This window comes from Chrysochloris asiatica, unplaced genomic scaffold (genome assembly GCF_000296735.1).
Source record: "Chrysochloris asiatica unplaced genomic scaffold, ChrAsi1.0 scaffold00020, whole genome shotgun sequence".
Lineage (NCBI taxonomy): Eukaryota > Metazoa > Chordata > Mammalia > Afrosoricida > Chrysochloridae > Chrysochloris > Chrysochloris asiatica.
In genome coordinates this window covers 16,549,737-16,575,782 of record NW_006408538.1, presented here as the reverse complement: position 1 = coordinate 16,575,782, position 26,046 = coordinate 16,549,737, and the positions used below count along the sequence as shown (strand labels likewise).

Below are 26,046 nucleotides of genomic sequence, written 5' to 3'. Positions count from 1 at the left end.
TTCATAGTATTCTGTTATTATCCTTTTGATTTCCTTTGGTTCCGTTGTGATATCGCCCATGTTGTTTCTAATGTGTGTTATTTGTGTCTTCTCCCTCTTTTCTTTTGGTAGGTTTGCCAATGGTCTGTCGATTTTGTCAATTCTTTCAAAGAACCAGGTTCTTGTCCTGTTGATTGTTTCTATAGTTTTTGTTTTCTATCTCATTTATTTCTGCTCTAATCTTTATCATTTCTTGTCTTTTGATGGCTGTAGGTTCCCTCTGTTAGCCTGTTTCTAATTGTTGTAGATGCTGTGTTAATTTTGGTTCTTTCTTCTTTTTGGATGTGTACATTTATTGCAATAAATTGTCCTCTGAACACCCCTTTCGCTGTGTCCCAAAGATTTTGGTATGTTGTGTTTTCGTTCTCATTTGTTTCTAAGAACTTTGTGAGTTCATGTTTAATTTCTTCTATTACCCAGTCATTTTTCAGCAGGGTGTTACTCAGATTCCATGTATTTGTCTTGATTTCTTTGGTCTTCCTCTTGTTGATTTCTAATTTGATAACATTGTGGTCTGAGAAGATGCTTTGTAGTATTTTGATATTTTAAATTTGTGGAGATTTGTTTTGTTGCCTAAGACATGGTCAATTCTGGAGAATGTTCCATGTGCACTGGAAAAGAATGTGTATTGTGCTGTTGTTGGTTTGAATGCTCTATGAGGTCCAGTTGGCTGATTGTGTTGTTTAATTCTTCTTTGTCTTTGTCAAGTTTCTTTCTGGTTGTTCTTTTGAAAGTGGTATATTAAAGTTGCCCACTGTTATTGTAGATTTGTCTATTTCTTTCTGCAAATCTGTAAGAGTTTGCTTTATATATTTTAGAGCTCTTTCTTTGGGAGCATAGATATTTATTATGGTTATGTTGTCTTGTTCATTTGTCCCTTTAATCATGAGATAATGTCCATCTTTATCTGTTATGCTGGTTTTTGCCTTAAAGTTTATTTTATCAGAGATTAATACTGCCACTCCTGTTCGTTTTTTTTTGCAATTAGCTTGGTATATTTTTTTCCATCCTTTGACTTTTAATCTGTTTTTGTCTCTGTGTGTAAGATGTGTCTCCTGCAGACAGCATATTGAAGGATCTTGTTTTCTTATTCAGTCTGCAACCCTCCATTTGTTAACTGGTTTGTTTAATCCATTTACATTCAGTGTAGTTATCGATAAGTATGGATTAATTACTGCCATTTTGGTTTTTTTTTGTGTCGTTACTACTGTCTTTGTTTTTGTGTGTCTTCCTTTGCTGAGTTCATGCTTTTTTTTTTGTTCTCTCTTTTGAGTTTCCTCATAGTTTTAATATTTCCATGTTCTTCTTGGATTTTTATTTTCTTGGTATGTTGTATACTATTAATTTTCTTTGAGGTTACCTTATATTCCATTGACTTTTCCCTCCATTTAGAGAAGTCTGTTTTATCCTGTAATCTACCCAACTGTCTCACCATCTCTATCTCTGTTCTTACATGTTTACCTTCATTTGCATTGTAATTGGTTTGATCATAGACTGACCTCCCAGATTATTTGAGTTTGTTCTTATAGCTTTGGTCTGTTCTCAACTCTTCTGTCCGTCGATTTAGTTCTGGGAGGTGCTGCCATGTATGTCAGTCTTTGTTTGTTGTCTATTCTTGTTGGTTATCAGTCCACAGAACTCCCTTTAGGATGTTTTATAGTACAGAGTTGGCTTTAGCAAAATCCCTTAGTTTCTGTTTATCCTGGAATGTTTTGATTATACCATCGTATTTGATTGATAGCTCTGCTGGATAAAGGATTCTTGGTTGACAGTTTTTTTCTTTCAGAGTTTTATATATGTCTCTCAATTGCCTTCTTGCTTGCTTCGTTTCTGCGGAGAGATTCAAGCTTAATCTGACTTGCTTGCTTTTGTATGTAACACTTCTCTTGTCCTTAGCTGCTTTCAGGATTCTGTCTTTATCTTTGATTTTGGAGAGCTTGATTATTATATGTCTCAGTGATTTTCTTTTGGAGTCTATTCTTCCGGGGTTCGTTGAGCTTCTTGAATGTTTATCTTCTCACTTTTCAGGATATTAGAGAAATTTTCTTATAGCAATTCTTTAACTATTTCAACTCGGTGGACTTGTGTGATTCTTCCTGTTCTGGAATGCCTATAAGTCTTAAGTTATTCCTCTTCATGTTGTCCAACATGAATCTTAGACCTTCTTCAGATTTTTTAATCCTTTTTTCTGTTTTCTCTTCTATCTTAGTAGTATTGAGAGATTTGTCTTCCAGGTCACTAGTTCTGCCTTCCATCTCTTCTAATCTACTCCTTTGTCCTTTCAGTGTATTGTCTATTTATGATATTCTATTATTGATCGTTTGGACCTCTTTCTGTAGGTTTTGAATTGTTTGCAATGCTGTATCTACCTTATTTGATTGTTCCTGTAGTGCTTTCCTGACTTCTTCCTTATTTTTCTCAACTCTATTGTAAAGAGTTTTGAAACATTTTATGATCATTTTTCTGAATTCCTTCTCAGGCATTTCCAAGGCCTGCCCTTCTTCCAGCATATAGTCTAAGTCTACCTCTTGTTCATTTGTCTCAGACATTTTGTCTTGTTTCTGGACATGTGCTGATATGGTTATTTGCTTTTGCGTCTTGGACATGTTTAGGGTTAATCTGTGGCTTTAATACTTATAGACTATGTGTTTTGGTAGTTTGTATGCTTTCTGATTGCCTCCAGGTAGATGTGATCTGCATGTTGGCTTCCCTTTTCACTCTTCTTATTGCTTGACATAGAGTAACTTTCACAGGTGTTGTCTGTCTCCCTGGTGTTTGGCAGTTGGTATTGGTTCTTGCCTGGATTTTGGTATTTTATAGAGTGTGATTGTTGCTTGACTATATGGCAGCAGTTTGCTGTCTGTTCTTGGATAATATAGGGAGAGAAAGAGTCCCCCAAAGATTAAAGGCAAGTATAAAACAGCAAAAAAAAAGAAACAACAACTAAAATACATTGGATACTGTTGTCTATAATTGCTGAAAAGGGAGAGGAGGGAGAGAAGGAAAAAAAGAAATCTGTAGTCTAATATGACTTTAATGTTCTGTTTCAACTTCTTGCATTCAAAGCCACCTGATGAATTTCACGATGTAACTGTTGGTTGTTTGTGGTGTATCTCGGGATTTAATTTAATTTTTAGCCTGTTTTGTTTTTAAACTCTCTTTCCCTCTCCACACCTCATATTCTAGCCTTTTCCGTATTGAAAAATAGTTTGGGGCTGTGTCTTGGGCTGAGAGTATCTGTGCACATACGTGGCAGAAGAAACCACCAGTGGTGGGAGTTCAGGGGTGTCTACTTGTTCAGGCTCCTCCTCTAGTCACCAGAATGGAGGTGCACATACATGGGGGTGGGGTGGGCAATGAACAGATACCAAAAAGAAAAAAGGAAAAAAAAATCAGCACAAAGCAAAACCGACAAAGTGTATTGTCTACCTTTGCTTTGAGGTTCCCGTAGCGTTTGTCTGTGGTGTGTCTGCTCACCCGCTTGGTCTTGCTGTTTGGTCTCACCAAGTTGTTGGCTCTAGGCCACCAAGCACGGCAGATTAAAAATACAGTTTATTACTTGCACTACAAATTCCAGTAGGTCTAAGCCTTCAAACTTTAAAAATATTCCTATCTATGTGGTTCAGAGTTTCGGAGCTCTGCCCTGAACCCTCTTCACCTGGTATTCTGTGGTATTGCTGATGGCTGACTTCACTGCACCTGTACCCTATCCGCCATCAAGCCCCACCTCCCTTATGTTGTGTTTTTGCACAGAAAATTAAAGTTTTAATAATGAGTAACTTTAGTTGTGAGAGTGCTGACTCTGTAGCATAAACACTGACTGCTAACTACAAGGTCAGTCGGTTGAGCTCACAAGCCGCTCTGTGGGAGAAAGTTGAGGCTTTCTGCTCCCACAAAGATTTCAGCCTTGGAAACCAATACAGCATTGCTATGAACTGATTCATAGCACTTAACAACAGTTTAGTTCTTGACTATTCTTTGGTGAAATTAGTTCCTTTACTTGTGAAGTTATGAAATAGTACATATAAGTTCCTGAAATAAATTAATGTAATGTGTGAATAATTTTAAGAAACTAAACAGTTGAGATGGATTATAAATGGTTTCAGGTTAATTAAATTAGGCTTGGGTTTAATGTGTGGACAGGGTCTTTTGAGGCCTCTGCTACCCTTTTCTTTCATTGGATTGTAAGCCGTTCCACTAGGCACTAAACCTTGAGGCTTAGGCTTCCCTTGGGTCCTTCCTATTGTTTCTCTTCAGCTTTGGTCTTTTTTTTTTTTTTTTTAATTTCTGTCCACCTTAATGGAGTCCTGGTGTGGTGTGCTGTAGGGTGAACATCTGACCTTAAGGTCAGTTTGAACCTAAAGGTTGGTGGTTTAAACCCACCAGTCATTCCTCGGAAATCCTATATAGGATTTATATATAGGATTTGAGTTGGAATCAACTCAATGGCACTGAACAGCAATATTCACTTTATTTATGTATCTCCTCTCCCCTATAAACTTCCCAGCTTTGGTGTCTTCAGTGCCTTTATTTCACCAGTTTTTTCTTTTATCACTGTGGTGTGGAATAAGTTTACCATCTCACTCCTTCCTTCCTTCACTGAAGTAGTTTTTTTTTGAGATAGAAATAGGAATTTATATTTTAAATACACATTTTCTTCATTTATCGACATGGTGATGTTCAAAAGAGCAGAGTATTATGCAGCAATCAGCATAATGGATGACTGGTGTTGTTAAGTGCCATCAAGTCAATTCTGACCATAGCGACCCTGTATAGGGTTTTCGAGGAGCAGTTGATAAGCTGAACCACTGACCTTGCAGTTCAAACAGCTTTACAGTCTGGTGCATCAACCCACAGTGCCACACCAGGACTACATCATTATAAATTTGCCAAAACATTTCATTATACAACTCAACTCTTTTAATTCATTGTTTCTTTCAGTAGGTTTAGTTTCTCCACATTCAAGAGCAACTTTCAGAGTCTTTTCTAACATTCATATTTGTTTTTTCTTTGTGTCCTGGCTTTTTGTTTTTTGTTTTTAATTTGATCTAAACTTTATTATTTTTTTAAAAAAGTTTTTATTTTGAATTGAGTGAGAGAACATCGGTTTTACACACGTCCTATCTTATTTCATGTCATTGCAATGGTTGCAATACCCTCAGTGCATCGTCATTCAACAGTATTTGCTCACTGAAGTAGTTTTGTGTTTTAATACTAAAATCTGAGTATGTTAATTATGTTGTTGTTAAGTGTCTCTGAGTCACTTCTAACTCATAACAACCCTGTATAGGGTTTTTGAGGATAGCTGCTGAGTTTGACTTGCTGACCTTGTGATGAGTAGTCGAGTGCTTGTCCTATGGTGCCATACCAGGGCTCCATGTGAATTATATCTCAATAAAAATATAGTAAAACAATTTTTTTGGTTGTGACTTCTCTTCCAGAGGAAAAACTATTAAATGGTGGTATATGTATGTAACTTTCCCAAGGTTCCATGACTTTAGAATTCATAGTTATTGTATGTTTTTTATTTCTTATTTTTAAAAGAGCAGGTCAGAGGAATGATGCATTATGAATTGTTGGGTGGTTTCTCTGTGTGTGTGTGAGTGTTGCTTGTTTCAAACCCTGTAAGTGCCTGGCAGCTGGGGGGCCTGTTTCTAAAGGACTTGCTGTGTTTCTGTGCAGGCTCCGTGGAGTGTGCAGAGGAAACCTGTGAAGCCAATGTGGTGATGCAGACCCAGCAAGGTTTCCAGTGTACCATGAGGACCCCCAGCCTGCTCTACAAGTGAGTAAGACCCTCCCAAAGATGAGCACCCAGTGTTCCCCCACACAGCATTCACTGTTCAACTCAGTTAGAAAAGTCATCGTAGCTAACAGGGTTCATTAGGGAAGTTGTTGTTGTTCTTAAGTGCTGTCGCGTTGGTTCCGACCCTTAGTGACCCTGTATAGGGCTTCTGAAGAGTGGCTGTTGAGCCAGAACTGCCAACCGCTTGGCTCAAACTGACCTCAAGGTACAGTAAATCAACTAGATGACAGTTCAGGGTTAGAAAAGCTCAGGGCACAATTCTTTTGGTCAGGACAACCTCACCTCAGTTATGCCCACAGGCAGGCCTGTCTCTGTCAGGGCAGTGTTTTAGGACTGCTGATAAATGCTCCCAGGGCCTACCCTTCTACCTTAAGCTTCAGCCAAAGGCATTCAGCTCTACCCTTCTACCCTGAGCTTCAGCCAAAGGATTCAAGTCTAGCTCTGTGGGTCAGCAAACCTAGTTTTCCTAGAATTATGTGCCTGGAGGCGACCCACTCCATAAACGAGTTTGCTGCTCAAAGGCACTTGGCTTTCCTTACTCTGTGGGCCGGGGAATCTGCCACTCTGTCTTTGGCTCTTGGTTCTGGTGCTGCTCCTCTGTCCTCCAGTGTCACAGCTTTCTATCTCTGGGTTAAGGAGGTTTAGAGTGCAGGGATTTGGGGGTCCAAAGGACAGGCTTCCCTCTTGGCTTTTCCATGTTGGTAGTTTGATTCCCTACCCTGCTTCTGACATGGTTCATATTAAACTCATCTTAGAGTTCAGAGCTTTTACAATCACAATTAACTCTGTTAATTGTTGTTATGTGTCGTGAGTTGGTTCTAGCTCATAGCGACCCTGTATAAGGTTTCCAAGGAGCAGCTGGTGGGTTTGAACTGCTGACCTTGTGGTTTGCACACCGGTGCTTACCCTATAGCGCCATGCCAGGACTCTACAAAGACCGTTGTTAAGTCGAGTTGATTCTATCTCATAGCAACCTTTCATAGGATTTCTGAGGAGCAGCTGGTGGTGGACTTGAACCACTGACCTTATGGCAGTCTAGTGCTGATCCTACAGCACCATACCAGGAGTCCAGTTCTGTTAACAGTCCAACTGAATCATATCATTCTATCAGCATCTTCGTCTCCCACCTTTTTTACCTAAACCCTTCAAGAAAAAGTGATTTGATGGGAGTTTTCAGATTGTGATGCTGTAGGATAAGCACTGGACTGCTAACTTCAAGGTGAGTAGTTCAAACCCATGAGCTGCTCCTTGGAAATCCTGTGCAGGGTCTCTGTGAGTCAGAACTGACTTCGATGGCATTCATCAATAGCAACACAACTAAAAGAGACATTAAATCATTAAATAATTCACTACATTGCAGAACACCCCCCCATCCCCTCACTGTTTCACCTGGAAACACTTCCAGGAAATTCAGCAAGAAGTTGACTCTTTTCTCTTGCACTTTTATTGAGATTGAGATATTGAAATCTTAAGGACCATTAACAGGTTAAATCTCATCGTTCCACATATATCACCCAGTCCTGTTGAATTTGCATCATAAATGTCTTTGAATCTACCACTTCTCTCTTTCTTCATTGCCATCCTTCTGCCTTCCTGTGGGTTTCTTAAGGTAGCTTATTTACTGCCTCCACATTTACTCTCCTAAGTATTTCTTCACATTGAGGGTAGAGTGATCTTTTTAAAAGGCACATCTAATTATTTTACTAAGGAGCTCTGGTAGTGTAGTGGTTATGAATTGGGCTGCTAACCTCACAGGCAGCAGTTCGAAACTACCAGTGGTTCCGTGGGAGAAAGATGAGGCTTTCTGCTCCCATAAAGATTTACAGCCTCGGAAACCCTGTACAGGGTCGCTATGAGTCGTAACTGACTCCACAGCACATAACCACCACCACCAATTATTTTACCATCTCTGCTTGAAGTGCACCCATAGCTTCCCATTGTTTTTGCACATGGTTTAAAAGAGGCCCTGCATTTTTTCAGCTCCACATCAGGCTATTCTATCCTTGGCTTTATGCTTAAACTCAACTAGTTTTTCTGAGTTTTTCATATATGCCAAGCTCCTTCCTGCCTTAGAGCCTGTACACGATGCTTTTCCCCTTGCCTTAGACTCTCTCTTCCTTGCCAATTAAGTCCTCCTTCCATAGGGAGCTTCCTTTGAAAACATCGTTCTCACTGTATTAGATTCCTAGGGCTGCCCTAACAAAGGAAGTACCATTAAGGAAGTAAATGACTTACAGTGACAGAAATTTACTGACTGTTAGGTCTGGAGACAAGAAGTCCAGATTAAAAAGTAAAATGCTTTATAATTTCTTCTGGTGGTGGTTATGTGCAGTGGAGTTGGAATCGACTCATAGTGACCCTGTACAGGGTTTCTGAGGCTGTAAATCTTTATGGGAGCAGAAAGCCTCCTCTTTCTCCCACAGAATAGCTGGTAGTTTCGAACTGCTGACCTTAAGGTTCGCAGACCAATTTGTATCCACTATGCTATCAGAGCTCCTTGGAATTTCTTCTAGGTGTCTACAAATACTGACCTTTACAGAAGTAGTTTTATTGTGAGAGAGTATCTTTGGAACATATGATTTAAACATGATGGTATTCTTTATCTTGATACATTTAAAATGAGTGTCCATTTACAGGTATTTCTTTATATTATAGGCATATAGTGGGAAAGAGAGGGGACACCAAGAAGAAACTAGAAACGGAGACCAAAACTTCTATTAGCATTCCTAAACCTGGACATGAAGGAGATATTGGTGAGATTCAATATGCATACGTTATATTAGCAGTCATTTTTGCAAGGAGTGCTGTAACCCAACTGAAATGTTTTGTGACAGACTATGTTTTTTATGGGCTTTTGTAGCTATTGACATTTTAATGATATTTTAGTATCAATTTCTCAAGTGAGGAAAAGATGTTATACAACTTTAGCATGATTGAGTTCCTGGAACTTAATTTTATATTTATTGTGTGCTGATGGAATAAAACATTCAGATTTCTCTATGTGTGAGGAGATTGCACTCTTGTGCTCTGCTTCAGTACAGTGAAATAGAAGGTGTGAATTGTTTCATTTCAGGTTTACAGAAAATGAATGAGATCAGAGAATTTGAAATAAAGTTCAGTCCTTTCCATAAGTGTTCTATTAGCTGTATTCCCCTTGTTTTGGAGACTTGGAAGGGAGTTATGACATCAATGATTAAAATAATATAATCTGCTATAAATAACTACTTGAATGAGGGGAAAAAAAAAGGTTTTGGCAGTATAAATCAAGTTTGAAAGTTTCTGTACTAAGCTTGTGTTTAAAAACAGCCTAAATGAGAGGCACTGTAGGTACAAAAATACTGAGTTATTCCAAGTCCAAGAGTGCGGCAGCACCAGTAATAATTGTCCATAAGCACCCATAAATTGTATTAGATTTTAGCAGGAAAAATAACCGGTACTGTTCTAATTTTGTGCTTTCTAAGAATAATTCCTCTGACAGAAATGGAAGTACTGTCCAAAAGAGCTGCTGTGATCCTGCCAGGGTTTTAGAGCTGCACTCCCCACTTCGGAAGTCACTAACCCTGTGTACCCATGAGCACTGCGAATGTCCTTAAAGTGAATGAGGAGCTGACTTGTAAATTTCACTGAAGTAACTATATGTGGTTAGTTAGAGTTTGTCCCAGCCCACACTTCGTCAGGTCAGCACACTTAGGCATAAGAACTTTACAAAGCTTGGAAGGCTTTTTAATCAAATAATCAGCTCATTAAAGTTACAAATATGAAAATACTTTTTTTCCCTTAAGGTTTAAAGTTTGAGCTCTAAGTAGGAAAGTACTTTTATAATTGCATTTGTTTATTTATCTAGTTATTTTCAAATTTTAAAAAGTTTGTCAGAATTTATATATAAGTTTTAAAGGAGGTCTCTTATATTCTGAACCCCTGACATACCAGTTAACTCATGTATGTTTTCTCAATATTTTCTGCCTTTATGCTAATATGTATAATAACTTTTACCACACTAAAGTTTATAACATAGAATAAACATGGAGATCTTAGCCATTTTAAAATACTGGAACCATTCCAAAATTTATCCTGAGAAGGGTAGGCAAGTCATGTAGGTCTCATTTTGATTAAGAAAACACAGTGATTGCAGTGTGAAAAACTGGTGTGTGTAAATGTTAAAAGCAAGACTTTAGTGAACTCCTGATGTGATGCTGTGGATTACACAAGGTCACCAATTCACACCCACCGGCTGCTCCTTGGAAACCCTATCCAGGGTTGCTATGAGTTGTAGCCGACTCGACAGCACTTAACAACAGCAGTGTAATTGAAAGCAAGAAAATAAACATAGATAAGCAAAGTACATAGAAAAATCAAATTTATTGGTAAGAGTAAGTTGAGATGTGATATAAAATTAAAATTGCAGTTGCAGTGGTGTGGCATTTTGCCTGTGCTATTATTTTTTTTTTTTTAATGTTTTATTGTGAATTATATGGTAGTTTACATGAGAGAACTGTAGTTTTACATTCATTCCATCGTATATCATCTCATTGCCATGGTTCCAATCCCCTCCATGCATCATCAACCAACCAAAGGGTATATCCTAGAAGCCCGCCCCCTACACTCTGGCCTGTACCCTTTTCCTCTCTGGATCCAAAGTCCCCAGCTGCTTCATTACTCCACATCGTTGTCTCTGTCTGCATCTCAGGCATCTCCGTTTCTCTGGGTAGGGTCCTGTTCTTGGCTCTTCTCTGTTGGTGGTCCCAGATACTTCTGCTCCTAGCCTGTAGAATTAATCACTCCCTTCTTTGTTCCAGAACGTCTACCTTTGCATTTCCAACCCTCATAATCTGTCCTGATAAGCATTCTTCACTACAGTATCACGAGTTACCCATCTGTATTTCCTTTCATGCGCTTCGCCCAGTCAGATTGAATGGTACCCACTGGAGATTCTGTCTTCCTCCATGCTCCCTAGCACTAGGTTCCCCCTTGAAAGCTTGTAAGCCAGTCACTTCTTGCCTTTGTAGTCCCGCCCCCCCATTTGAGTATCCAATGTCCAAGTTGCCCATCTCCGTCTACTCTGTGTGTGGAGGGGGTGGGAATGATTCTTGCTGTAAGGATTTGTTCCTTCTTTTGAGTCGCTGCTCCATAGGTATAGGTCAAGTTCATCAGATTGTATCAGCTCACTCTTTTTTTTTTTTTCCCCTCTTCTATCTTCTCCTGGTTGAGCTCCCATCATCCAGTTATCCGGTCCAGGTCACGTGGGTATCTTCTGCCAAGTGTGGACGCTCCTGTGCACATGCCCTCTCTTCCTGTCAGCCGGTAGCTCCACTCTCCTCTCGAGTCCTCCGTTTGCCTGTGCTATTTTTGAGAAACCAGAGAAGGGAATGGTCTAGTAGGTTATATTTTGCCTTCTAGACAAGGATCTGGTCTAGTCTGTTTTGCAGTCTCAGGAAATGATACATCAGGAGAAGCTTTCAAAATCATATTATCATTGCAGATATGAATTGTTTTTTTTTTAAGTTTAACATGCTGTTGTTATTAAATGCCATTGAGTTGGTTCCAACTCTTAGAGACCCTGTACACGGTTTCCAAAGAGCAGCTGGTGAGTTTGAATTGCCAATCTTGTGGTTCAAAGTGATCTTGTGGTCTAGTGCTTATCCTATAGCACCACACCAGGACTTCACAAAGTTTAACATAAATGCCTTTGCGTTCTTACTAGGTACTTGTAGTCTTTGGATCCATGCCGTGTAGATTCTGATCCCCTTTAGGTTTTTGTAGTTGTGCATAGTTACAGGTATTTGTAGACTATTTCTAAGCTCAGTCAGATGTTTTCTTTAGTCTCTGTTGAATCAGCTTTGAATTTTTCCTGGAAATCAGTCTCTCTGAGTACATTTCTGTGTTAAAGAAATGCAAACATCTTACTAGTCTTATTCTGCATTATACCACATTCTTAATGAAAAAATAGCAGATTTAACATTTTATACCAAACTTTTGTAGAAATAAAACCTAAAACATGAGATTTAAGAAAGGTTTTTTTCTTTTTAGCTTATCACCAAATATTTGGTCTCTGGAGAGATAATTGTAGTTTCTTCTTTTAATTTTCCTAGTTTACATTTGAGCTGTCAGTATTTCTCTAACACAATATATGAGGGCCATCTATGTATATTTCTCTTCACTGGGCATTTGAGTCCTTTGGATTCTTGAAGTATTCTATCTGATAATATAAATAATGTCATCGAAAACATCATTGTCTCTACTTTTCCTCCTTTTTTACATTTATGCTTGTTATGTCAATTTTTGTACTTCAGTGAACAGTTCTCAGGCTTCGTATTAATCCATTTATTCATCATTTACTATTTTAGCTAGAAATTTCTTTCTTGTTTCTCTACAACTAAATAGGTATACTATTTTCATTGCTATCAAGGGATAGTGTCCTTACAGAACATTTGAAATGCTTTAGTGGAAGTTTTTAAGACACATAAATGGAATAATGTCTTTTACTTCTGCAGTAATTGTAACTGGAAGGAATGGGCTTTGTGATTTTTAAAGAATTCAAACGCATCTTACTACTATTATAATGAGATCTGGTATGGCTCTGTAGGATAAACCCTGGACTTCTAACCTTAAGGTGGGCAGTTCAATCCACTAGCCACTGCTTGGAACCCCTATACAGGGTTGTTAGAACTGACTCATTGACACTTAACAACAAAGTATTATTATAGAGTCTTTGGGTGGCACTGTAGGATAAGCACTGGTCTGCTAGTCACAAATTTGGCAGCTCAGACCCACCAGCTGCTTCTTGGATACCCTATACAGGGTCAGTATGAGTTGGAACTGACTTGAAGGCAGTAGCAACAACAGCGCCACTATTATCATTGGTACTTCAGTATTTTATAGCATATTCAGAAGTCTCTTCTTGACTTTTTCATAGTCTATTGTGAAATGTGAATAATGTTAATTGTTCCTATTGTCCACTGTTAGTTTTGAACTAAGACCTGCTAGTTCTATAACCTAGAGGTTTGATTTCTGCTAGAACAGACTATGTAACCTGTACATGGTTTTCTTTCTTTATAGATAGTGACCTAGACTTTGTGACTTTTCTCCTACTTTCATTTACGAGGTGGTTTCCAAAAGTTTGTGGAAACATTGAATTATCTTTGAGTTCCATTTTCCCATGAATCTTTGAAGTCCCTTAAAGGCACGGTTGTTGTTGTGGTTAAATACCTTCGAGTCCGTTCCCGTTTATAGTGACCCTATGTAGGATTTTTGAGGAGTGGGTGGTGAGCTTGAACTGCTGACCTTGTGGTTCAAACCAACGTTGCAGTCCAGTGCATTAACCTGCAGCGCCACACCAGGATTCCACATAAAGGCATAGTCCAGATCAAACAAGGCAAATTAAACTAAAACATAGAAATTTGATATTCATAAATGCAATATCAGTAAATTCACTACATTTTTTAACTCTTGACTTTCTGTTTTAATCACAGAATAGGATTGTATTGTAATATATTCTCTTTTGCTCTTTTACTGTAGTGAATTTACTGATATTTTTATGCCACAATATTTTTATTTGAGGTAAAACTCACATAAAATAAAATTAAAACTTTTTTTTGCTTCTAAGTTACTTTTTAGATTTTAATTTCCATGCAGTGCTTTGTGCTTCTTTTTTTCATTGTCAATAGGTGCCATTGAGTTGGTTCTGACTCATAGCGACTGTATATACAACAGAACGAAGCACTGGTGAGTCCTGCACTGTCCTCACAGTTGTTACGTTTGAGCCCATAGTTGCTGCCACAGTGTCAACTATAACACAACTGAAAATTGACCATTTTAAGTGATTTTCCTTGGTATTAGTGCATTTACAATGTGACACAGCTACTACCGCTATAGAGACCATCTCAAGAATACCTCCAGAGCATTTTCATCCCTCCAGAAGGAAACCCAGTATCCATTAAGCATTCCCATTAATTTTTTTCCTATCTCTATGAATATGCCAATTCAGAATCAGTTTCATGTAAGTGCAATTATACAATATAATTGCCTTTTGTCTGTGGTTTCTTTCACTTGCATAATGCTATCAAGATTTGCTTATATTTTAGGATGTATTAGTACTTTATTCCTCTTTATTGCCAAATAATATTCACTTGTAAGAGTATGCGCCATTTTGTTTATTGAGTTATCAGTTGATGGACATTTGAGTTATTTTCACATCTTGGCTGATTCTTGTGACCGTTAACATAGGAATAGGATTTTTGACCATCACTCATCTGTCTGTGAGTAGCTCTGGTAGTGTAGTGGTTACGAATTGGGCTGTGAACCACAAGGTCAGCAGTTCAAAACTACCAGCTGTTCAGTGGGAGAAAGATGAGGCGTTCTACTCCCGTAAAGATTTACAGCCTCGGAAACCCTGTACAGGCTCTCTATGAGTCGGAACCGACTCCACGGCACACAGCCAGCCAGCCATCTGTCTATTTGTTATACTGTGATGGGTAGCATGTTGTGATGCTGGAAGCTATGCCACTCGTATTTCGAATATTAGTAGGGTTGCCTGTGATTTCAGTAGAGCGTCCAGAAGCTTACTTCTAAGAAAACTGGCAAGCAAAAACCTTATTAATAGCAGCAGGTGACATTGTCTGAGTGTTGGAAGATGACTATCTCATGTTGGAAGACACTTAAAATGTCACTGGGAAAGAGCTGCCTCCTCAAAGTAGAGTCAGCCTTAATGATGTGGATGGAGTAAGGCTTTTAGGACCTTCATAATGTGGTGTGATTCAAAATGAGAAGAAACTTTTGCCAACATCCATTAATAGTAGGAATGTGGAATGTAAGAATATGAATGTAGGAAAGCTGGAAGTTGTCAAAAAATGAGATGCAAAAAGATTGATATCCTTATTAGCATTAGTGCACTAAAATGGACTGATATTAGCCATTTTAAATTGGACAAACATATAGTCTATTTTGACAGACTGACACATTGGAGATTGGCATTGTATTCATAGTCAGAAAGGACATTTGAAGATCTGTCTTGAAGTACAACACTGTCAGTGATAGGATAATATCCAAATGCCTACAAGGAAGACCAGTCAATATTACTATAATCCAAATTTATACACCAACTATAATGCCATAGATGAAGAAATTGAAGATTTTTACCAATTTTTGTAGTCTAAAAGTGATCAAACATGCAGTCAGAATGCATTGAGGATTGGAGTGCAAAAGATGGATGCAAAGAAGAACCATCAGTAACTGGAAAATATGGCCTTAGTGATAGTAATAACATTGGAAATTGTATGATAGTATTTTGCAAGACCAATAGCTTATCCATTGCAAGTAATTCTTTTTTTTAATTAATTTATTTTTAAAATTATGTGATAGTCTACATGGGAGAAAGTTAGTTTTACATTCATTCTATCTTATATTGTATCATTGCCATGGTTACAGTCCCCTCCATGCATCATCAACCAGCCAGAGGGTACACCCTGCAAGCCGGCCCCCCACACCTCCCCGGTCTTCAGCACACAGTCCCTCTCCCTCTTTGGATCTAAAGTCCCCAGCTGCTCCCTCGCTCCACGTCATCATCTCTACCTCCATCTCAGGCATCACTGCTTCTCTGGGTAGGGTCCCGCTCTCCGCTCTTCTCCGTTGATGGTCCTAGGGACCTCCGCTCCTAGACTGGAAAGTTAATCACTCCCTTCCTTGCTATAAAACCTCTACCTTTACATTTCCAACCCTCACAATCAGTCCTGATAACAATTATTCACTATTGTATCACAAGAGACCTGTCTGCATTTCATTTCATCAGCTCCGCCTAGACAGATTGGATACACTGGAGATTCTACCTTCCTCCAGGCCCTCTGTATCTAGGTTCCCTCTTGAAAGCTTGTAAGCCAGTCACTTCTTGACTTTGTAGGTCCCTCTCCTCCATTTTGGGTAGCCAATGTCTAAGTTGCCCATCCCTGTCTACTCTGTGTGTGGAGGGGGTGGGAATGATTCTTGCTGTAAGTGCAAGTAATTCTTTTTGTATATAAGTGGTGACTAAACATTTGGACCTCACTGAGTGAAATACACAGGAATAAAATCAAGTATATCTGTGGAAAGAGACATTAGAGATGCTCTATATCATCTGTCAGAGCAAGGACCAGGGCCAACTGCTGGACATACTGTCAAGTGCTCAGATGCAAGGTCAAGTTGAAGCTGAAGAAGATTAAAACAAGGAGCTCTGGTAGTGTAGTGGTTACAAATCGGGCTGCTAATCTCAAGGTCAGCAGTTCGAAACTGCCAGTGGTTCCTCAGGAGAAAGATGAGGCTTTCTGCTCCCCTAAAGATTTACAGTCTCAGAAACCCTATACAGGGTTGCTATGGGTCGGAATAGACTCGATGGCACTTAATAACAACAACAACAACAACAACAAAGACCTGGAGTTAGAAAATGGAAAGAGAAGAACATGCAGAAAGAACTCAAGAACTTAAGAAAAAATTCAAGCCTTGAATTGCGCTATAGGATAAGCACTGGACTGCAAGATTGGTTTGAACCTCAAGGTTGGCAGTTCAAACTTATCAGTTGCTCCTCGGAAACCCTATACAGGGTCAGTGTGAGTCAGAACCAATACTACAGCACTTAACAACAACAACAACATGGAAAAAATATTGAAGAAAGCATCAAAAGAATATGGAAGGGTATCATGTGCAAGTGTGGGCGCTTCTGTGCACCTTTCCTCTCTTCCCGTCAGCCGGTAGCTCCACTCTCCTCTTGAGTCCTCCGTGGCCACGCCACTGACTCTGGGCCCAAGAGTCCCCAAGTCTCCTCACACTGCTTGCCCTCCAGGTCCACAAAAGTCCACTGAACATTGTAGGGCTTAGCTTGCCGCTTCATTGCTGCTTTTACCCCATTTCCCCCCATCGGTGATATGTGTGGTCACCATTCAGAGCGTGCATTTCCATTGAGTCTTAGTCTTGGAGGGGAGTTTGCATTGAGAGGACCTGGCCACTTGCTTTGATATTTCCTAGGGAAGCGATTTGTTTGTTCTTGTAGTAATAGTCCATCTGCCTCCATTTTTCCTGCAGGTTTTTCTTTCAAGATGTATCTTTTATTTTTCTAGTCGCTCCAGGATGGTCAGCTCGTCCTTTCAAGTGGAGATTTCTCATCTCTGGAGATCTGGATGTGGTTCCGGTTTCTACGTATAGTTTTTTTATGTATTGCATGGAGCAGCAACTCAAAAGAAGGAACAAATCCTTACAGCAAGAATCATTCCCACCCCCTCCACACACAGAGTGGATGGAGATGGGCAACTTGGACATTGAATACTCAAATGGTGGTGGTGGGGGGGACTACAAAGGCAAGAAGTGACTGGCTTACAAGCTTTCAAGGGGGAACCTAGTGCTAGGGAGCATGGAGGAAGGCAGAATCTCCAGTGGATACTATTCAGTCTGTCTGGGCAGAGCGGATGAAAGGAAATACAGATGGGTAACTCTCGATACTGTAGTGAAGAATGCTTATCAGGACGGATTATGAGGGTTGGAAATGCAGAGGTAGACGTTTTGGAACAAGGAAGGGAGTGATTAATTCTACAGGCTAGGAGCGGAGCTATCTGGGACCATCAACGGAGAAGAGCCGAGAGCGGGACCCTACCCAGAGAAACAGAGGTGCCTGAGATGGAGACAGAGATGATGACATGGAGCAAAGAAGTGGCTGGGAGCTTTGGATCCAGAGGCCGAAAACTAGGGGTGGGGTTGGGGGGGGTTGTTTCTAGGATATACCCTTTGGCTGGTTGGTGATGCATGGAGGGGATTGGAACCATGGCAATGAGATGATATACGATGGAATGAATTTAAAACTAAAGGTCTCTCATGTAAACTACCATATAATTCACAATAAAACATTAAAAAAAAAAAAAAAGACGAATATGGAAGGAATATACAGTCACTGTACCCAAAAGAATTGGTCGATGTTCACCCATTTCCAGAGTAGCATATGATGAAGAACCAAGGACACTGAAGAAAGCTTCATTGAAGACATTGTTAGAAAAACAAGGCTCCGGACTCCTGGTGTGGCGTTGTGGGTTAATGTGCTAGGCTACAAAGTTGGTGTGAACCAGAAGGTCAGTGGTTCAAGCTTACCAGCTGCTCCTTGGAAACCCTATGCATGGTCAAATGAGTCGGGACTGACTCAACAGCACTTAACAACAAAGGAATTGATGAAGTATCAATTGAAATGTTTCAACAACATATGCAATGCAGGAAGTGCTCACTTACTGGTGCCAAGAAAGTTGGAAGACAGATATCTGGCCAACCAAATATTTTTGTGCTTGTTCCAAAGAAAGATGACCCAACAGAATGCGGAGATTATCTAGCAATATCATTAATATCACTTGCTCGTAAAGTTTTACTGAACATAATTAAAAAACTAATTCCAGCAGTATACTGACAGGGAACTCCTAGAAATGAAAGATGGATTCAGAAGTGCATGTGGAATGAGGGATATAATTCCTAATGTCAGATGGGGTCTTGGCTGTGAAAGATTGAAGTTATCAAGGATTTAATTTCACTTGGGCCCACAATCAATACCCATGGAAGCGGTAGTCAAGAAATCAAATGACATATTGCATTAGGTAAATCTGCTGCAAAAAACCTTATTTAAGTACCAAAAAGGTGCTCCTGATCTATTTTCGTTCCTCTCATATGCATGTTAAAGAAAGCTAGACAATGAATAAGGAAGACCTAGAAGAATTGATGCCTTTGAATTAGGATGTTGGTGAACAATATTGAATATGATATGACTGTCAGAAGAACAAACACATTTGTGTTGAAGGAAGTGCAGCCAGAATGATCCTTAGAAGCATGGATGACAAGATTTTGTCTCAATTACATTGGACTTGTTATCAGGAGGGATCAGTTCTGGCTAAGGACACCATGCTTGGTAAAGTGGAGGGTCAGTAAAAAAGAGGAAGCTCCTCAAGGAGCTGTATTGACACATTGGCTATAGCAGTGGGCTCACACATTGCAACAACTGTTTGGTTGTACAGTGCTGAGTAGTGTTTCATTCTGTTGTGCAGAGGATTTTTATGAGCTGGAAGTGACTCGATGGCACATAACAATAGCAGCAGAAATTTTGGGATCTCAATGGGAATTCTGGGGAGCATGGTGTCCCTATAGGATGAATGCTGGACTGTAAACCACAGGTTTAGCAGTTTGAGTCTACCAGCCACTCTGTAGGGAAAAGATGATGCTTTCTGCTTCTGCAAAGATTCACAGCTTCTGAAACCCTATATGGGGTCTCTATGACTGGGAACCAACTCAGAAACACTTAACCATAGCAGCAATGGTAATTCTGTGTTTAACTTTTTGAGTTCTTAACTGTTATTTTTGAGTTTAGCTTGTCAAGTTATTTAACCAAATCATTTCCCCCAGCAGTTGCACATTTTGCATTCTTAGCAGGAATATATGAAGGTTTGTATTGTGACTTTTGGACTAATTTTTTTTTTTTTAACTTCATCAGCTGGTTTTAAGGGGATTTCTCTTTTTCAACTTCATTCTGCTTAGTTTTAATGCATGAGCAGCTCTCTTTGCCTTGGCACTGTCCAGGTTCGGAGTTACGGACACGAATAGGAGTGTTTTCCCTCCTAGAGCTGACAGGGTCATCTGTTTCAGAAGGAAATGGTGGTCTTTGGGTTTGCTGACTCTTTTTTCTTTGCTTGCAGTTATCACTGGCCAGCATCGAAACGGTGTCGTGTCAGCCCGAACCCGGATTGATGTTCTTTTACATACGTTTAGAAAGAAGCAACCCTTCACTCACTTCCTTGCCTTTTTCCTCAATGAAGCTGAGGTCCAGGAACGATTCCTGAAGTTCCAGGAGGAAGTTCTGGAGAAGTGCTCCATGGTAAGCAGTAAGCAAAACAAAGCCAACAGCTGGACAGAAAGTGATAAATATGTAGGAGGGTACAAAAATGCCTTATAATTCAAACAGCAGAAAGGCACAACAAATCTCTTTTGACACCATAAAAGCTTATAGTTTCTGACTTCCAAAATAAAAAATGCAGGCACATTAGCACATGTCTTTTATGTTATAGAAATACCCTTAAAAATTTCAAGACACAAAAGGATCATCCTGTTAGGCACCTTTATGGGTTGTAACATTAGAGTGATGTCATTACCTGTGGGCTTCTGTCTTTAGACAATCATGGCTCATTTGAGGTTAATACCTAAAAGACAAATCTACTTAGAGAATTGTTGGCAGTGAGATGATTAAAACTCATTTTAGATGCATGTTTACGTGATTTTCCAAAAAGTTTATTGCTGTTTATAAATTATGGAATTAATATGTTTATTACAGATAATTGAGAAAATATTAATGAAAACCCCAATCATAATCCCACCACTGAGAGATTGTGGCATATTTTCTTTTAGTTTGTGTATATTGTTGTTTAGTGCTGTCGAGTCAGTTCTGACCCATAGTGACCCTGTATAGGGTTTCTGAGGAGCAGCTGATGAGCTTGAACTGCTGACCTTTCAGTTCAATCAGCTTTGCAGTCTGGCGCATTAACCCACAGGGCCACACCAGGATTCCATGTGTGTGTATACACACATTAAAAAAAAAAAAAGAAACTTGGCACGTGTATGTTTATATATACTATTTTCTTTGAAGTTTACCAGCATAGTGTGAACACTGTTTTATGTTATAGAACAGAAATCTAAGTCTTAACTTTTTCTTGGGAGACTAAGAAGCAAATTCTAACAGTGATGGACAAAATAACATCATCAGATTTCACTAACGGTTCAGTTGGCCTGACTTTTAATAACTTGATTATTGTATGGATTTCTAATAATTTAACCTATTTTTAATTGTTGTTTCTATTTTTACATTATTATAAATGATGTTATCACCATTTTTCTGCATGCATTTTTCTACACTAGTTTGATTAGTTTCTTACTTAAATTCCTGAAGTGAGAAGAGTATGTGTGTGTTTGAGGGTTTTGATATCCAAATTACCTGCTGGAAATGTTATAGCACTTTGCCCTCTGAGCGATAGTTTTTTCTTTTGACTTCTTTTCCCACTCTTGCCAATACTGAGTGTTAAAACTCTTTTTAGATCTTTTTTGTACTCCATTTGACAAAAAAGGTTACCTCCTTGTTTTACACAGAAACCACATCCATTGCTATTGAGTTGATTAGACTCATAGACACCCTGTAGGACAGAGAAGGGGCCCGTTGGGTTTCCAAGGCTGTATTCGTTACAGAAGCAGTCTGCCACGTCTTTCTCCTGCACAGTGGCAAGTGGTTACAAGCATCAACTTTTCAGTTAGCAATGCACCATTTAGCCATTGTGCTCCCAAGACTCCAACTTGTTACTTTTCTGCTGTTCATTTGCTTATTTGTGAGGTGAGATAATAATTATAGTGATTGTTCATTATCTTGACCCACTTTTCTCTGAGTATTCACTTTTGTTTTTTTTAGTTCACTTTTTATTTTTTTTATAAATGGTTTTTTATTTATATACATATTAAGATTTGTCAGTATTTTTCCTAATTTAAGTTTTTAGCCTATTTGGAATGTATTTTGATGTATGGTAAGTGGTAAAGCTGTAACTTTAAAAAAAAAAATCCCTACTACATGAAACAATTTAGTTAACCAGTCCTCCAGAAGGATTTTTATAAATGTTATTTTATTTAAAAAAATAGCTGTTGATGTTGTTGTTAGGTGCTATCAAGTTGGTCCTGACTCACAGCGACCTTGTGCACAGCAGAACGAAACACTGCCCGATCCTGGGCCAACCTCACAACTGTTGCCATCGATGCTAACACTTGGCCAGTCCATCTCGCTGGGGGTCTTCCTCTTTTTCTCTGACCCCCCACCTTACCAAACATGATATCCTTCTCCAGAGACTGCTCCATCCTGACAATATGTCCAAAGTATGAGAGATGAAGTTTGGCCGTCTTGGACTCCAAGGAACACTTTGGCTGCATTTCTTCCAAAACGAATCTATTGGTTCTTTTGGCAGCCCATGGCACTTTCAGTATTCTCCAACACCATAGCTCAAAAGCATCAATTCTTCTATGGTCTTCCTTATTCACTGTCCAGCTTTCGCATACATATGAGGTTACTGAAAGAAAATACCGTTGCTTGGGTCAGGCGCATGTTAGTCCTCAAAGTGACATCTTTATTCTTCAACACTTTAAAAAGGTCTTGTGCAGCATATTTGCCTAATGCAGTATGTTGTCTGATTTCTTGACTGCTGCTTCCGTGAATGTTGATAGTTGACCCAAGTTGATCCAAGAAGAATGAAGTCTTTGACAACTTCAATCTTTTCTCCATGATCATTTCATCATGCTCTAATAATGCAATTCTACAATGTGTCTTGATATCTGAGGATCAGCACTCGATTTTGAACCACAAGGTCGGCAGTTCAAACCCATCAGCTGCTCTTTGGAAACCCTATAAGGGTTGTATAAAGGTTGCTATGAGTCAGAACTGATTCGCTGGCACTTAACAACAACAACAGCAGAGGATATACCTTTTTTTTTTTAATCTTTAACAAACAAATTTATTTTCTCACATTTTGGAGGCTAGAAGTCCAAATTCAGTCCAAATTGTAGGAGAAGGCTTTCTCTGTTGGCTCTAGAGGAAGGTCCTTTGACCTTTTTCTTAACAGCCCAATGCTTATCCTTTATTCTTTGATCTTCCTTATTCATTGTTCGTCATGCATATGAGGTGACTGAAAATATTATAACTTGAATTGAGTGCAGTCTTCAACTTGCTCTTTAACATTGCAATGAGATCTTTTGTAGCAGATTTCACCAATTATTGTTGTTATTGTTGTTAGGTGCCATTGAGTTGCTACCAACTCATAGCAACCTGGATATACCATTTTTCAAAAACTGTCTATTGTGAATTGAGTGAAGAGCAGATCATCAATTATACATTCAGCAAATCATACTTTGCTTCATTACATTGACTGCAGTCTCCTCTGTGTACCATCAGTTAATAGCATTTACTGTTAACTGTGTTTCTGCTACCTTCGTCTTTCCTCTGCTGACCTTGCTCTTGTATATTGCTTTCCCATCACCTGTGTCTACTGTTCTAGCCCATTCCATGTATTGTCCATTTCTAAAATCTTAGTATTTATCTTCTGGACATCAAATTGTAGGTTTTGTCTTTCAGTCAATCTTTTGCTGTTGTTTTTGTTAAATGCTATCAAGTTGGTCTGACTCATAGTGACCCCATATAGGATTTCCAAGGAGTGACTGGTGAGTTTGAACTGCCGACGTTGTGGTTCAAACTGATCTTGTGATTCAGTGCTTTATCCCACAGTATCACACCAGGACTCCCAATGAAGGTATCTAAATACCATTCTTTTGAATTACTCATTTTATTACCTTTTCTCTCTCAAAAATGGTTTCTAGCTCTGCATCTTGGTCATTTGTTTGAACCATTCTCTCTTATTTATTAGTGTGAGCTAAAATTATCAGTTTTCTCTTGGATATTGCATTGCTGTTGTATTTAATTGATGATTATATGTTGATGTCTTCTTAGACTGTCACCAACTGACTCCTGTGGGTGTAATTAGAGAATGGAAGTATGTGCTCGTTTGCCAATTACGCACCTTAGTTTAGGGTGGGGTTGGCTCCTGTTGGCTGCTGTCTCATTGATCAGGTGGTATAGGAGCTGCTATTGGTTCTTGCCTAGTATGTGGCGTTGTAGAGGGTATGCTTGTGGCTGGGCTGTATAGGTATGGTTGCTGTCTCCTGTCTGGTGGGAAAGAGGAGACCTTCCCTCGCCGCCCCCCCCCCCCCACAAAAAACAAAAGCAAAAGAGAATAAGCAAATAAGTAACCAACACTGAAAGGAGAAAAGCTTGGTGTGAACTGCAGGGTTGGCAGTTCCAATTCACCAGCCGCTCTTCAGAAACCCTACACAGGGTTGTTATGAGTTGGAACCAACTAAACAACACATAACAGTAACAACAAAGGAGAAAATAAAGATGCCAACCAGAAAAAAAAAAGGGTATTATAACTAAAAAGAGATAAGAAGAACAGGAAAATGGAGTTAAATGGAGAAAAATAAGAGAGAAAAGGGAGAAAAAAACAAAAACACTTAGATAAAAACCAGGGATAGGAAAGATGAAAAGAGAGAGTAGAGAGTAGTAAAGAAAGGTAAAAACAAAAAGAAGGTAAATGAGAAACAGAAGAAAAGAAGGAAAAACAAAAGCGGAGATAGAAAGGATAAAATTCAAGGGAATGGAAAGAGAAGAAATAGAAGAAAGAATAAATAAACAAAAACAACAAAAGGAAAAAACCAAAACAAAAAAACAGAACAGTGCAGCTATTGGACTCCTGCAAGCCAAGGAGCTCACGATGTGGGTGTGGGAGAGGTGTAAGAGTGGAGGTCCTGGCCCTAGATGGAGTTCCTATTGGCCTAGGTGTTAGCTATGTTCAGGGCACTCCATCTGGAAGTATTTCATGGAGGCCCTTGATGAAGCTGGTTTCAGTGTCTGTTAGAACAGGGCAGCTGGTAGCAGGGTGGCTGGCTATGAGGATTTCTGCTATACTAATAGGATAAGCAATGAACTGTGGGCCACAAAGATTGTGGTTTGAGCCCACTAGCTGCTCTGCAGGAGAAAGATGAGGCGCCCTGCTCTCCCCAAACATTTAAAATGCCTGTATACAGGGTTGCTATGCAATTGTACATTGACAGACAACTGCCAGAGGCTCAAGCCAGATTCAGAGAGAATGTGTGGAACAAGGGATACCATTGCTGATATCAGATGGGTCTTGGCTGAAAGCAGAAAGTACCAGAAAGATGTTTACCTGTGCTTTATTGCCTGTACAAAGGCTTTTGATTATGTGGATCATGACAAGCTGTGGACAACATTGTGGAGAAGGAGTATTTCAGAGCACTTAATTGTGCTCATGAAGAACCTGTACATAGACCAAAAGGCAGTTGTTCAAACAGAACAAGGGCACACTGAGTGCTTAAAAATTAGGAAAGGTTTGTGCCAGGGTTATATTCTTTCACCATACTTAATCTGTGTGCTGAGCACATAATCTGAGAACCTGGATTTTGTGAAGAAGAATATGGCATTAGGATTCAGGAAGACTCATTAACAACCTGTGATATGCAGGTGATAAACCCTTGCTTGCTAAAAGCAATGAGGACTTAAAATATTTAGGGATGAAGATCAAAGACCACAGCCTTCACTATGGGTTGCACCTCAATGTAAAGAAAACAAAAATCCTCACCTCTGGGCCAATGAACAACATATAAATGGAGAAAAGATTGAAATTGTCCAAGACTTCATTTTGCTTGGATCAACCATCAACACTCATGGAAACAACAGTCAAGAAATCAAATCTGCTGCACAAGAGCAAAGACATCAGCTTTAGGACTAAGGTGCACGGTGCGCTTGGCGCAAGCAATGGTATTTTCAGTAACCTTATATATATGTGAAAGTTAGGCAGTGAATAAGGAAGACCATAGAAGAATTTATGCGTTTTAGTTATGGTGTTGGAGGGGAACATTGAAAGTACCATGGACTGTCAAAAGAACAAATAGATTTGTTTTGGAAGAAGTATAGCAGAGTGCTCCTTGGAGGCCAGGATGGCTAGACTTCGTCTCTCATACTTTGGACATATTGTCAGGAGGGAGCAGTCGCTGGAGAAAGATACTATGTTTGGTAAAGTGGAGGGTTGGAGAGAAAGAGGAAGACCTCCAGTGAGATGAATTGGCACAGTGACAGCAGCAATGGGCTCAAGTGTAGCAACCATTGCAAGGTTGGCGCAGGATTAGGCAGTGTTGTGTTGTATTGTGCATAGGATCGCTGTGAGTCTGTACTGACTCGATGATACCTAATAACAATAACAATAACAACATGAGTTGAAACCAGCTCCATGGCACTTAACAACAACAAAATGCTTGTCTGGTGGCTCTGTGGGTTCTTTTGTAGATGTGGAGCTGAGCTGACCTGAGTCCAGGTAGCAAAGTGGTGCAGCTGGCCCCTGCCGTACTCTGGCATAGCTCTTAATCTTGTGACTCTGAACAACCAGAGAGCAGGGTTGGCTTTGGGTGGGGTGTCAGGTGGGAGGTAGATGAGGTTGGGAGCTGGCCATACCTATGATCATCAGGGGGACATGGGAAGAGAAGAAGGAATCACACATTTCCTATTGCCTATTTGAATCTGTCTACAAAGTTCCAGATGGCCGTCCGGCGTCTAGCCAGTCATTTGCCAGTCA

General features: G+C 39.5%; 1 protein-coding gene across 1 annotated transcript in view; it reads left to right on the top strand.

Moving 5' to 3' along the window:
- ASCC1 (activating signal cointegrator 1 complex subunit 1) overlaps positions 1-26,046 on the top strand; it is a 178,376-nt gene that overhangs the window by 5,781 nt on the left and 146,549 nt on the right. The window contains exons 2-4 of the mRNA XM_006835868.1: positions 5,722-5,821; positions 8,498-8,595; positions 19,522-19,700. Coding sequence (XP_006835931.1) covers positions 5,722-5,821; positions 8,498-8,595; positions 19,522-19,700 — 377 coding nt within the window. The remainder of the gene's footprint in view (positions 1-5,721; positions 5,822-8,497; positions 8,596-19,521; positions 19,701-26,046) is intronic.